At 49.5% G+C, this 14,277-nt stretch overlaps 1 protein-coding gene across 4 annotated transcripts in view; it reads left to right on the top strand.

Moving 5' to 3' along the window:
- Window positions 1-4,612: 4,612 nt before the first annotated feature.
- DRC11 (dynein regulatory complex subunit 11) overlaps window positions 4,613-14,277 on the top strand; it is a 106,899-nt gene continuing 97,234 nt past the window's right edge. For all 4 annotated transcript variants that reach the window (XM_077180965.1, XM_077180966.1, XM_077180967.1 and 1 more), the window contains exon 1: window positions 4,613-4,779. In XM_077180965.1, the coding sequence (XP_077037080.1) occupies window positions 4,769-4,779 (11 nt within the window). In that variant the 5' untranslated portion in view covers window positions 4,613-4,768. The remainder of the gene's footprint in view (window positions 4,780-14,277) is intronic.

The following is a 14,277-nucleotide window of genomic DNA, read 5'->3' on the forward strand; positions in this document are numbered from 1 at the left end:
AAGTCAAGGTCAGAGGGAGGGAGCAGCCCTCCTACAAAGGTGGGCTGGGTGAGCTGGGGGTGTTCACCTGGAGAAGAGAAAGTTCCAGGGAAACCTCAGAGCCCTAAAGAAGCTCCAAGAGATCTAAAGAGGAACTTTGGACACGGGCCTGGAGTGCCAGGGCAAGGGGGAATGGTTTTAAACTGAAAAAGGGCAAGATTAGGTGGGATAATGGGAAGGAATTGTTCCTGTGAGGGTGGGCAGGCCCTGGCACAGAGTGCCCAGAGAAGCTGTGGCTGCCCCTGCATCCCTGGAAGTGTCCAAGGCCAGGTTGGACAGGGATTGGAGCAGCCTGGGACAGTGGGAGGTGTCCCTGCACATGGCAGGGGGTGGGATGGGATGATCTTTGAGCTCCCTTCCAACCCAGACCATTCTGGGATTCTGTGAAGCCCTGAGCAACAACTCCCCAGGCTTGCCCATCACAAGGTCCTGCTTCTCACTTTCCAGACTCACAGGTTTGCTGTGCAACTCAGCTGGAACCAGGTCTCCATTTGGGGACAGCTATCCTGCTGTAACTGCTGTCACAGCCATCTCTCCCTTCTGGGAGAGCTCTTCTGTTGAGCCCTTCAGGATGAGAGGGACCCACAAGGATCATCAGGTCCAACTCCTGGGCCTGGACACCCCAAAAATCCCACCCTGTGCCCAAGAGCCCCTTCAGAGGAAGCTGCAGACCCTGGTGAGGTCTGTCCTCTGTCTCCTCTAGGCTGAACAAGCCAAGTGCCCTCAGCTGCTCCTTCCCTATCTTCTGTCTCTCCTTTGAACACCATCTAACAACTTTAGATCTTATCTAAAGCTGCCCCCAGCACTTTAGGTTAGGAGGTGAGGCTGCCCCAGCCCAGAGCAGACAGGACAATGCCCTCCCTGGCCTGGCTGGCACTGCTGGGGTGATGCCCCAGGACAGGGATGTCCCTCCTGACTCCAGGCACCGCTGGCTCAGATCCAACTGGCCATCGACCAGCACTTCCAGATCCCTGCTGCTCTCTCACTCCCCAGTGTGGCCCTGCCTCCAGGGCTGCCCCATTCCAGCTGCAGAATCCAGCACTCTGTTAAAGTTTCACACAGCTAGTGGCTGCCCAGCCTCACAGAGCACATGCCACACTACATCCCAGGCTGTCACACTTGTGTCACACCCTGTGGCCACACAGCAAACAGAATGCTGGACTCCCAAGTGGTGGCCCAAAGCCTCAGCCCACCACGGATGGAGGAGGAAGCCCTGACCCACAGCTTCTCCCTTTGCATCTCTCTGGGCCAGCAACACTCAGGAAAAACCCACTCCACCTTCCACCCTGCGCCTTGAGGGACAGCCCAGACCTCTGGAAGTGCTTTGAAATACAAGTTGCAAAAGCAGAACATTATTCTCATTACGTTGCTTGCTTTCCCTAAGCCCTCCTCAATAACAGACAGGTGCACTAAGCTCTTTGCCAGGGACCCACGTTGAGAGGAACAAGACCCTCCAGTTTTATGTTTTACCCCCTTTGTAAGCTCACAGTCACCTCTTAAGCTTGTAATAAAAGATTTTTTTTTTCAAAAATGATGGCACCTAGTTTCCAAGGCAGCAGGACTTTTAAGCCTGTGTTTGCAAGAGCCTGAGGAATTAGAGATGCCAAAAGGCACAGGCTGTACAAAACCCATCCCCTGTTCCTGCTGGATAGATCAAATAACACACTTGGAGTTTTTAATGCAACACGAGCTGGAGGAGGAAGTGGCCAGTGATGCTGTACAAAAAATGTACAATGAGTGGGATAACAACTACAAATCCCTTTAATCTCTGGTCTTACCTCGACATCTCAGACTGTTTGGAGCCTGCAGGGATTATTGGAGATGTGTGATTCCAGAATGGAAAGAGTGAGATGCTTCATGACTGACCATGAGTGGTCCCCTGGACCTCAGCTGCAGTGAGCACAGAATCACAGGATCACTTTGGTTGGAAAACACCTCCAAGATCATCAAGTCCATCAACCTGTGACCAATCCCCACCTTGACATCTAACTCCAAGCACTGAGAGCCATGTCCAGGAGATCCTTGGACACCTCCAAGGGATGGGGACTCCACTGCTGCCTGGGCAGGCCCTTCCAAGGCCTGAGCACCTTTCCATGGAGAAATTCCTGCTGATGTCCAACCTGAACCTGCCCTGGCACAGCTTGAGCCCATTTCCCTCCATCCTGTCCCTGTTCCCTGGAGCACAGCCCGACCCCCCGGCTGTCCCCTCCTGTCAGGAGCTGTGCAGAGCCACAAGGGCCCCCCTGAGCCTCCTTTGCTCCAGGCTGAGCTGTGGGGACATCAGAGCCCAGGCAGACCTGTGTCCTCTCACTCCAAATGACTGAAAAGCTCAAGGAGTCAACTGGAACCCTGTTGGAAATGAGAACATCTCCCACTCCCTGCTTTCTCCGTTTATAAATGTCTATTTTCTTAGGCTAAACCAATTTACTCACTCTCAGTCATACACAGCTCCCATTTCAGCTCCAAAAAGGCTCCTTTCCCATGGAAGAAAAAATAAAAATCAACTCTACTCATTTCATAATTATTTTTCTTCATGACTTTTCCCAGCAACACAACTCATTTTTTTCCCGAGTTCTCTATGAACTGATGAAAATGAAAATCCCCTCAGCCTCCCTGCATGCTCTCATGTACATCACTTAAGCTTCTTTGTAGCTCAATTTCCCATTTTTAAAAGGAAGACATTTGCTTTCCTCCAACTTTTTTTAGGGGGGGGGGAGAGTGGAGAAGGCAGGTGGGGAAGTGAGCAATGAGTATTATTTCATCATTATTACAACAACAATCTTGTGTACTGTGACACCGAGGGTGCTAACAGAGGGCAATAAATTCAGATTAATAATTAACATCCACATCGTATCAAGCCATCTTGGTGCTTTCATTTCAACTGCTTCAGAAATCTTCCTACTTCTTTATTGCAAACACATGCAATAGGTCGATCAGTCCTTAAAACCACACACGCTGATGGAGACAGCGCTGCTGGGACCCTGCAGGTAAAACTTTTGGCTGAAAAAAGCACAGTTTGGCATCAGAAGCGGCGTACAGATGCCAGCATCAATGGAAATAAAAATGCAAGGTTCCTATTTGGGTTGCAAAGACTGGAATATTTTATTAAAAAAGGAACAAAATACAAGTTACTTACTGCTTTTGAGACCCTCCTGACCGGCAGGAGGATGAGGATCAGGCACTGGAAGGAAGCAGACAAATTTCCCATGTTAATTTCAGCGTGAAGAACCACTTTGATATTAACATTGAAAATTACAAGCTGATTTTACAGCATTTTCCAACCTCAGCACAAAGAAAATGCAACAAGTTCTCCCAAAACCCCCCCACTGATCCTATACACTTAAAGAAATGATGTGGTGGGCATAGTCATCATATGGCTTGAAAAATAATATCCTTAGATGCTTTTATTATGGTCTTCAAGATTCATGTTTTCAAGCTTTTCCTCCAAAACCAGGGAGGGCTAGAAACTTTATTTCAAAAACTTGATAGCCAAGAGTCTCACCTAATTATGTGAGCTGGGGCTTCAATGGGAGAAAAAAAAAAGGAGGGGGGGAACAAAGAAAAGGAATGCAAGCATACAGAAATTTGTGTAAAAAAAATATGATCACTGGCAAAACTTTACTTATTGTCCCAAACTTCTTGTTTTTTTCCTTCTCACTGGCTCTGTGGATAAGTGCATCTCCCCCCCTCCCAAAATCTGTGCTGTAATCCTGTCCTCTAAATTGGTTTTTTAAGTCCTAAGGGAATGGAAGACCACTAGAAAGTTGCCTCAATAGGGAAAGAAATAAGAAGAAAGAGGAAAAATGTGAATGCAACAGGGACAAGCCCTTGGTGGGAGAAGGAAATAACAGGGAGGGGGGAAAGTAAAAAAAAATAAGGAGGAAAGAGAAAAAATATAGGAAAAGGGAAGAAAAGGGGGGGAAAGTACAGGAAAGGGATAGGAACATATAGGAAAGGGGAGAAAAGGAAATATAGGAAAGGGGGGAAAAGGAAAAATACATGGAGGGAGGGAAGGAAAATAAAGGAAAGGGTGAAAGGGGGAGGGGGGAAGGAAGATATAAGAAAGGGAGAAAAAAGGAAAATAAAGTGAGGCAAAGAAAGGGGAGTGAAGGAAACTAATGGGGAGGTGAAAGTAATGGGGGGCTGGGAATGAAACTCTCGGGGCAAAAACCAAAACTAAGGGAGTGGGAGGCGTGATACTGATAGCAACGAGGGACGGTTTTAAAGTAAAAAAGGAGATATTTAGATCAGATTAAGAGAAGAAATTGTTCCCTGTGAGGGTGGGCAGGCCCTGGCACAGGGTGCCCAGAGCAGCTGTGGCTGCCCCTGGATCCCTGGCAGTGCCCAAGGCCAGGCTGGACAGGGCTGGGAGTCCCTGCCCATGGCAGGGGTGGCACTGGATGGGCTTTGAGCTCCTTTCCGACCCAAACCACCCCGCGATTCTGCGGGCAGAAAAAGGTGGAAAAAAGAAGGCGGAAGGCCTGCAGCTCCCTTGGCTCGGAGAAGAAGCTGCGGGCAGGGCTCGGCCCCCCCGGCCGTGTCCAAGGCAACGCCGCGGCCGCGGGCGGCTCGGGCCGGGCCCGTGCCGGTGTCGGTGCCGGCCCAGCGGGACTCGGCCTCGGTGCCCCGGGGCTCCAGGGACGTGTCGGTGTCGGCCCAGCGGGATTCGGGCTCGGTTCCCCTCGACACGGGCTCCCCCTCGGTGCCGGTGCGGCTCTCGGTGCTCAGCATGTCCCAGGCGTGAGTAGCCCGGGGCTGTAGCGGGGCTGAGGCGAGAATGCCCTCAGAGGGGGGAAACACGGCCCGGGGGGAGGCGGGCAGGTGCACCCACAAAGCCACCGCATCCTCTCAGGAAAGCCGGGCAAATACTGAAATTATTCCCTCAGACCCTTTGTTCAAAAGGTTCCTCTCTCTTCCAGCTCATGTTTGAGAAAATGCCCTTAAAGGGGTGAGATACAGCCCGGGGGGAGGCGAGTGCACCCCACAAAGTGACCGCGTCCTCACAGGAAAACCAGGCAAATGTTAATGTTACTTACTCGGACCCTTTGTGCAAAAGGTTCCTCTCTCTTAGAGCCCACATCGTGTCTTGTTTCCCCCCAGTAATTTTAGCACAGTGCAAAGCTTTACAAGTTTGTCTGCAAAAACCAGACAATGACGGCATTGGATCAAAGTGCCTGCAAAGAGCTGTGCTCACTGCCCCAGAAACATCACTCCAAGCCCAGCAAGTATTATTATTGTTATTATTATTAATAATAATGTGCTGTGGTGCTGGGAGCTAAACTGTGAGCATCTTCCATAATATTATCCCTCGCTGTTGTGCTGTTTGCTGCTCCCAGCTCCAGCAGCACAGCCCAGTTTGTGGAGGCTCTTTTTCCCAGTTCCAAGCTGGGTATGGCATATTTAAGTTCACTGAATATTAGTGCATTAGGAAAAAAAAAATAGAAAACCTTGGGGAGGTTTTGCTACCTCCTTCTGCTCCTCTCCTTGACACCCAAACCTGACCATATCCAAACTGCTGTCCCAGCAGGTTGTGAGCAAAGCCTTTCCTGGCATCTTTCCCATGGTCTCCCTCCTCTGGCATCAGTGGTACCAACCTCAAAGCCCACTGCTTCTTTTACCCAGTATCCCATTTCCAAACTCACAGCTTTTTGCCAGGGAAAACACCCTCAGATCCTAAACCATCCTTCCAAATTCAGAACCAGAGTAGCTCTCCTTGTCACCAACACTTTGGGTTTCATTGAGCTGTTAAGGTTGGACAAGACTTGCAAAATCACCAAGTCCAGCCTTCAACCAAAACATAGCATTAAATGCCACATCTGCTTCCAGGGATGGATGTGACACCTGGGACACTGTTCCCCTGGGCAGCCTGTTCCAATGCTTAACTACTCTTTTCAGTGAAAAACCTTTTCCTAATAACCAGTCTGAACCTTCTTGGCTTAACTTGGGGCCATTTCCTCTTATCCTGGTGCTTGTTGCCTGGGAAAAGAGGCTGAGCCCCAGCTGACCACAGGCAGCTGCAGAGAGCAATAAGGTTTCCCCTGAGATTGTTTTCTCCAGCCTTCTTTTCTCCACTTTTGCCTCCACACATTGGTAGCCCCAGCCAGATACTTCTCCACTGCTTTCCAGCCAGGCAGCTCCTTGGTTCAGGAGAGGAAGGTGAAAGGAATGAGGAACAACATCCCCAAGGGCAGGGCAGAGACTGTCTGGGGGCTGTGTCCAAGGACAGACCCAGCTCAGCCTGCAGTTGGAGGAGAGCTTGGTTAGATCCCTGGTGGATTCACTGCAGGGCTTGTATAAATCCTGCCTAACACTCTCATGGAATCAGTTAACTGAAGTTCACAGGGTAGTGGAGAGTTGTCTGAATTGTGCTCTTTAAAAGAAAAAAAAAAAAAAAAAGAGATAAAGGAAGAAAGAAAAAAACCCCACAAAAGCAGCATTTGACCTCTTCTTCAGAGTTATCTCAGAATCTGTCATTCCTACCCAGTCTCTGAATCATGGCTGCTGTTATTTGAGCCAGATTAACACCAAAGGAGTCAAACTGAGCGTAGCTGGAAAAAACACTTGTGCTTCAACTGGTTTGGCTCAGTTTAATTTTAACAGAGACAGGGATTTTAGCATTTCCTATGGCATTGCCAGCACTGAACAGCAAATCCATATAAACAGGATCATATGCCCACGCCACATGACAAGAACACACATCCACTCCTGTTTCTGAGCAAGGTGCTGCTCAGGGACTCCAGTTTGGTGTTGAAGCTCCTTGGCTCTGGTTGCTGTAATAACACTGTAGCTGTGCACAGCACAGGATTTACAGCTGGGCTAATCCAGCCCTTCCTAAACAAGCCAGAGTTGGATCTCAAAGGCTGCTGTTAAGGTGGTTGGTTGCAGTGAGGTTATGCTGGCTGTGTACCATAAATCAGAGTTGTTTAGGTTGGAAAAGCCCTCTGAGATCATCAAGTCCAAGCCTTAACCCAGCACTGCCAAGGCCACCACTAACCCAAGTGCCCAGGTGTCACATCCAAAAGGCTTTTAAATCCATCCAGGGATGGGGCCTCCACCACCTTCTTCTTTCCATGAAGAACTTTTTGTTACTATCCAGTCTATTCTGTGTCCTCTCAGTAGCTAATTCCCAGTGGGGTTGATAAGAAGGCTGGAGAGGGACTTTTCACACAGGTATAAAGTAATAGGACAAGGAGGAATGGCTTTAAGCAGGAGGGCAGGTAAAGATGGGATATTGAGGAGAAATTGTTCCCTGTGAGGGTGGGCAGGCCCTGGCACAGGGTGCCCAGAGCAGCTGTGGCTGCCCCTGGATCCCTGGCAGTGCCCAAGGCCAGGCTGGACAGGGCTGGGAGCAGTCTGGGATAGTAGAAAGTGTCCCTGCCCATGGCAGGGGGTGGGATGGGATGAGCTTTGAGCTCCCTTCCAACCCAGACCATTCTGGGATTCTGTTCTTCTCTAAACCTTCCCTGGTGCAACTTGAGGCCATGTCCAAGGTATTTTAAATGCCACATGACAAAAGTGAATTACCACAGCCTGCCTTACCTGAAGGCAGTGAGACAGAGAGACAATAATGAAAGGGGGCAAGGAGAAAGAGCTTTGGTTCTTCAGAAACAGGACTGCTACACAGCTTTCCTTGAGCTAAACCTTGGGTTCTGAGGCATGTTCAGCACTCTCCGGGTGCTGTGATTCTCAGAGGTGTAGGCTAAAGCAGCAGGTTTCATTCCCCTGCCTCAGGAAGCTGTGTCAGGGCAGGGAGGGTGCTCAGAGAACAGCAATGCTCTCTTAGGGTCACTAAGTGCAGCAGGCAGCCAAGGGAGAAGTCAGCATGTCCAGACATGCCTGGGATTTTCCAGGGACAGTCTGAGCCCTCTGGAGGGAACAGAGCCATCAGTGTAGGGTGATTAAAAAGTGCTGGGGTATCTCACTTCCCAAAGCACTCAGCCCCAGCCATTTGCATGCAGATGTACCTTCTGTTCCAGACACTGGAGATTCACAGAGATGCTGCTGCATTTATGTTTTCCTGCTGTTTCCTCCTTTTTTATGGATTTGTTTACCCTCTCCTTGACCCCTGGGATCCTGACCAGTGATTTCTTACCTTGCCCCTGACAGCCCTAGCCCAGACACGTTCAAAGCCAAGCCTTGGCACTGCTAGCACTCCTGCCAGGTTTTAATCAGCTACAAGACATTTGCCACTGCCACCAAGGAGCTTTAAACAATCAAAGCGCTTTAAAATTTAATCTCGTGTCACAAATAGAATTTATATTAATTCACTGGTTAAATATTGATCTAAGACAAGATCCTGAGCATCTCCCTTCCCGCTTCCAACAGAAACAACCAAAGCAGAGCTCTCTGTTTTACATCAAATCCCCGAGGCTCAGCTGAAGAAAATTAAGGTTGCAACACCCAGATGTGAAAAAAATGTCAGTGCAACTTCTAATCCCCTCTCGTGTTCCCCCTCAGTTCTGTGGCTGCATTACGATGCAGTTTCTGATGCTGTGATCACATCCTATTCCCTTCCCACGGGGCCCCAGCCTCATTCAGCCATTGGTCCGTTGTTGAATATTTCTTTTTATCCCCTCATTCAGCGTCTGGCCCCAGGCCATATTCTTCAAATTCCAACCAAACGCCACAATTATTAGCTTCCTCCTGGGCATTCCTTGCATGTTCTCCCTCATACATCTCCCAAGCAGTCAGAGATTCATCTTTGCCCCTCTTTCCACCCCTGGTGAGCATTAGCACATCATCTTGCTTATGTTAAGGCAGGAAATCAGAGACAGGATCAAATTGATCACAGCTAAGACTCAAAGCTACAACTCCCTCCTGTGCCTCCCTTCATCCTTAATGAGCAGGTAGGGAAAGATCTTGTGTATTACTCTTTCAGTGTCTCCTCTGGGAAAAAGCATTGTCAGTGGAAATATCCCAGCAGCACTTGTGCTGTAAAACAGGGAGAGAAAAGGCTCCAGTTTTCCAGGAAACTGAGTAGATGGTGTCAGCTTTGTGCCTAAAGCCTCCTGCTCCTGGCAGGGATAGAGCAGCACCCAGACACAGCCCTTTATGCTTGGCATTGTAGGCAGCTGGATGGGTAACTGCCCCTTCCTTTTCCAAGGAAGAGAGGGGTAAAAAGAAAAAGATTATACAGGATGGTTAAAGCTGAAATAAACTTTGTTGTCAGAAACAGTAAAGTGTGTTATGGGCAAATCCTGCTTGGAAGGAAAAATTCTGCTTGCAAAGGAGAGGAGGCTGCTGTTCATGTGACACAGAAGAGTTTGGGGTGGGAAGGGACCTTGAAGCTCATCTCCTGCCAGGGGCAGGGACACCTTCCACTATCCCAGGCTGCTCCAAGCCCCATCCAACCTGGCCTTGAACTCTTCCAGGGATCCAGGGGCAGCCACAGCTTCTCTGGGAAACCTGTGCCAGGGCATCCTCACCTTCACAGGGACAAATTTGTTCCCAATATCCCATCTATCCCTGCCCTCTGGCAGTGGGAAGCCATTCCCCCTTTTCCTGGCACTCCAGGCCCTTGTCAGTAGTCTCTGTCCATCTTTCTTGCAGGTTCCCTTCAGGTACTGGCAGGCCACAGTTAGGTCACCCCAAAGCTTCTCTTCTCCAGCATTCCCAATTCTCCCAGCCTTTCCCCATGTAGCTGCCCCATCCCTCTGCTCATCCTGGTGCCTCCTCTGGACTCTCTCCAGCAGCTCCAGGTCCTTCCTGTGCTGGGCTCCAGGGCTGGACACAGCTCTGCAGGTGGGGTCTCACCTGAGCAGGGCAGAGGGGCAGAATTCCCCCTTTCCTGCTGCCCAGGCTGTGGGATCAGCCCAGGGCACAGCCCAGGCAGGAGCTGAGGGACAGGAGGGCAGCCTCTGGAGCATTTGACAGCCCAAAATAGCTTTTCCCACACCTTAATTTCTTTGTCATTTAGGAAAATGTTGTTTTTTTAAAAAACTCATGAAAGAAGACAGTTCTTTTTCCTGCCAGCCTTGTGAGTTTGGCTGGAGCAGGTGCTTGAGACCTGCTGAGGTGTGTTGCTGCTGCTGCTGCTGCTCCATGGAGCTGCTTCCTTGCCTTCCCTGCAGTTTCCCATTACATTTCTGCCACACAAATCTTTTATTCCCCCTTCACTTTCTGTCATAGTACCCAGGACTGAAATTGGAGATGACAGAAGCACAGAGCTGTTCACGTTAACAATGCCAGCAGGCTGTGTGTTTTCTTCTCTTGTCACAACCAAAGCCTACTGAGGTTTATCCTTTATTTTCCCCCAAATGCTTCCAACTCTGTAAAACATCGTGGCTGGAGCAAGCCTGCTTAAAAAGTCATCTGGCAGAGTCACATTCACCACCAGCTGAGAAGTTTGGCATAATTGTGAGACTAATCTTATTTTAGAAGCAAGGCAGGCTTAAACAGGCTCATGAGCCTGAACTGCTCCAGACTGCAGGCTAAAGGCTTTGAAATCAGCAATTAATTCCAACAACATTTCAGGCAATTTGGTTCACAGGATCAGTGCTGAGTTGGAAGGGACCCACCAGGGCCATTGATCCAACTGCTGGCCCTGCATAGGACACCCCAGGACCCCCACCCTGTGCCTGAGAGCATTGTCTAAACACTTCTTGAACTCAGACACGTTTTGTTGTAAGGCCACACTGATCTCTGATTCTGCCTGCACCTCTGCAACACAAAAAATGTTTGCCTATAATAGGGCAAAAGAGAGAAGGGGGGGCTACTCCTGTAATGTAATCACCACCCAACACCTGTGAGGGAACAGGTAACTGCTGACCTGGATCAGCCAGCATCATCCTAAGCCTGGTCATTTTTAGAAAGAGAGAAGAAAAAAAAAAAAAAAAGCAGCAGCAGCAGCATTAAAAACCCTTTTTCCTCTCAGGGCCTCACTTTCCCCTCCCAACCTTTGTCTCTTGTTTCTTTATTTTCCAGAGGCTGCAGGGCAGGGCTCCCTCCCCCGTGTTTGCCCAGGGCTCAGCACAATGCCTGACCTGTCAGGCTCCCAGTGTGGCCAGGGGACCCTGAGCAGTGGCCCCTGCGTGCACTTCCTTGTCACCAGCCCTGCATCTCTGTCCCTGCTGCCTGTGTGTCCTGTGCCAGGCTCCTCAAGCCCTGCTCCACATCCCAGGAGCTGTTCACAAACCCTGGGGCACTTTCTCCAGCCCCCAGCACAGCCCAGTCCCATTTCTGAGAAAGAAATACAAGGTGGGTTTGCAGTGGCAGCAGAGGTTCCTTCAGCAGCGTTTTAACACACACAATTTAGAGTTCCTTTAATCACACAGGAGTTCCCAAACGAGGTGAGGAAAGCTGGAGTCAGAGTCAAATGTTTTGCCTTCCACCTCCTTCCATCCATCAGGATAAACCAGGGAGACTCAGGCAGCACTGCACTGCAGCTTTAGCATGGGAAAGCAGGAAATATTGCTGAGGGCAGCCCAGAAAAACCTGGCAGCACAGAAGCCAGGGTTCAGCCCATGCACAAATCCAGAGACAAGCTGTGCCATGTCCTGGAATAACAGGGGTAGTGTTCCCTTTGGCAGTGAATGAACACAGAGACGCTCTGGGGGGAAGAAGAAAAGGCACACAAAGGTGACCCCACTGATGGCAGATTCTTGCCCTGGCTCAGGAGTGGCCTGAGGGACAGTTTGCATGCTCAGCTCAAACCCTTCCAAGAAGGGCATGCTTCAGCCTTTAAACCAGTCCAGCACCAGTGAGCAGGCTCACCTCAGCTGGACTCCAAACCAAGAAGCTTTTCCAAGTCTTAGGAGAGATGGGTCAAGCAAACATGCAGACTTAGAGGGCCCTACAATGCCAAAACAAGGCATATACCATTTAGCAGGATTTTAAACATCTCTTTGTAACTTCAGCAGGAGAAAAACCCTATGTTGTTAAGCTTCACTCTAAATAAGGAGAGCAGGCTTTATTTTGAGCAATAAAAGTGAGTTTTGAACTGGCAATCAGGTTATGGGTAAAAGAAATTCTTAAACCCATGTTTTAGTCTCTGTTTCTACTTTGTGGGAGTGAAGAGAAAGGACATCAGTGAGGAGTTAAAGCTCTGACCTTCCCTCCAAGCTGTGAGCTGCCAGAAATCACTCTGGGGACTCTGGAGTTCGGTCACTTGATGTGCTTCTTCCTCATCCCATTACAGCATTGCTTATTTCCCCCATAACACCCCTATTTGGGAGTTGCTATGACAATTTGTAGCATTACTTACAGTGCTGTATGCACAGAGAGATCAGGAGACAGCTTTCTTTCCCAGGATTTTATTTTCTTAAGCCTTGAATAAGAAAGCTAGGCTCATTACCTGCACTAATAGGTGAGTTAGAGGCTCTAATCCAACCTAAATCTGGTGGAATATCCTTGGGCACAGACAGCTCAGAGCAGAGCACACCCTACAAGGTGGACCAGTCACAGTAAATAAAAACCCAGTGCATTCAAGGCTACATTGTCCTCCCCCTGCAGCGTGTGGAAGCAATTTTGAGGGAGTTCACAATTTAATGCAAAGGGACACTGAGCAAATAGGCAAAAATTCCATTAGGGACCTAGGGATCACACAGTGTCTGATTCACAGGCAAGGAGAGGCAGTGCTCTCCTTTGCTTTTAAGGCATAACCTTGAAGTTACTCCTCCTGACTACCCCTGAGCACGTTTGTCTCTAAAGCTGAAAGTCCCTGCCAAGTCCCCCAAAAGGAGCTCTAAACACCAGGCACAGCTCACCCTTCAGACTAGTCCAGAAGGGCTCTCATTTGTGCACCAGTAAAACCTGGAATAATAATTTTAATCCCGTTTTGTGCATGTGTCCTCTAGTTTTTAACCAGGGTGAAGGGGTGCAACACTCAAATCAGATTTCTGCTTGGCCTGTACCTATCCCACACCTAAGAAACTTGGGGGCCAGGTCCCTGAACACAGCAGGTACATAGGGTTATCAGCTAAAAATTTATCACTTTCACATCCACCTTCTCCTTCAGCACTTCATATTTTCCAGTGGGCCCATCCTTTCTTTTGCCCTCGTGTTGCAAAAGCCACAATCATCCCATAATATCCATAGTCTTAACATCTGACCCCCAGCAACCGTGCCTGCAGTCATCCCTGTGCTTATCTGATAAACTAATGCTTTATGGAAGCAATTATGTCCTATCTGCAGCGCCTCATGGTTAGGTCCTCCAGCCTCTTCCTCTCCTCCCTCCACCAGCCATTCCCAATATAAAAAGAAACTGGATATGAGCTGGCTCAGCAGGAGGAACCACTTGACATTCCTCACTCAGAGAAGGCAGATTATTGTAAATCGGTCACTTCTCTGCGCACAGAGCAACCTGCACGGGAAAGGCTCCAGCCCCAGCATCCCCAGGGCTCATCAATCAGCTGGATGGCTGTGGGGACACCCCACAGGGCAGGGCTTCCTCCGAGTTTGACAAGCTGTGCCCTATCCGTGAGAAATCACACAAAGTACGCAGGACAGCGCGCCGTTTCCTCCCTCGCTGGAAAACCCGCATGCCTCACATCCTTCCGTGCCCTGGCTCCAGCTCTGCTGGCCTTGCTCGGCCCCATCTCCTCCCCTCGGCCGGCTTGGTTCTGTTTATCTCCTGCACCTGGGTTAATTGCTGCAATTGACTGATACGGGTGGTGCAGAGGGATGTAAATGAAGTAGGAAAAAAAGGGAAGGGGAAAGAGCTGGGTGGGCTGCAGAAGCATTAGGAAAAGCAAGGCCAGCTGCATCCTGCAGAAAGCCAGGTCAGCTGAAGTGTATAATACGCCCTCTAAAACGTTAATGGTGCAAATTCAATAGCAGGCTTTGGGTTGTTGGTGTTTTTGCTGACTGCAGGAGGGAGTCCCACAGCCCTGTCACCACCCAGGGCACCCCACACTTGGGGCACTCGGGGGCTGGAGTTTGTTCTGTCCCACCCCACACATGCCTCTTGCAGCAAAAGCCTTGGGTCACTCTGACCTCCAGGACTGGGAATGATAAGATCAGCTCACAGAGCTCCAGCATTTATTGTCATGCACAAACAATGCTAACATCTGTCCAGCTTTCTGGTCAGGATAAATAAACCAACACTCCCCCAGTGCAAGGTCTGCTCTCAAAGCTCATCTAACAGCAGCAGGGCCTTTTGCTGTTCTCATCCCTCTTTGAGAAGCTCTAGGAACAGCAACTTGGTTCAGCAAGGATGGGTCTAGATTGCACCATTGAAGCCTTTATTCCTAGGATTAAGGAGCAAGTCAGCTGTCCCTGTTTCCATAGCCACTGTTTTCC

The sequence above is a fragment of the Agelaius phoeniceus genome, chromosome 7 (assembly GCF_051311805.1).
Source record: "Agelaius phoeniceus isolate bAgePho1 chromosome 7, bAgePho1.hap1, whole genome shotgun sequence".
Taxonomy (NCBI): Eukaryota; Metazoa; Chordata; class Aves; order Passeriformes; family Icteridae; genus Agelaius; species Agelaius phoeniceus.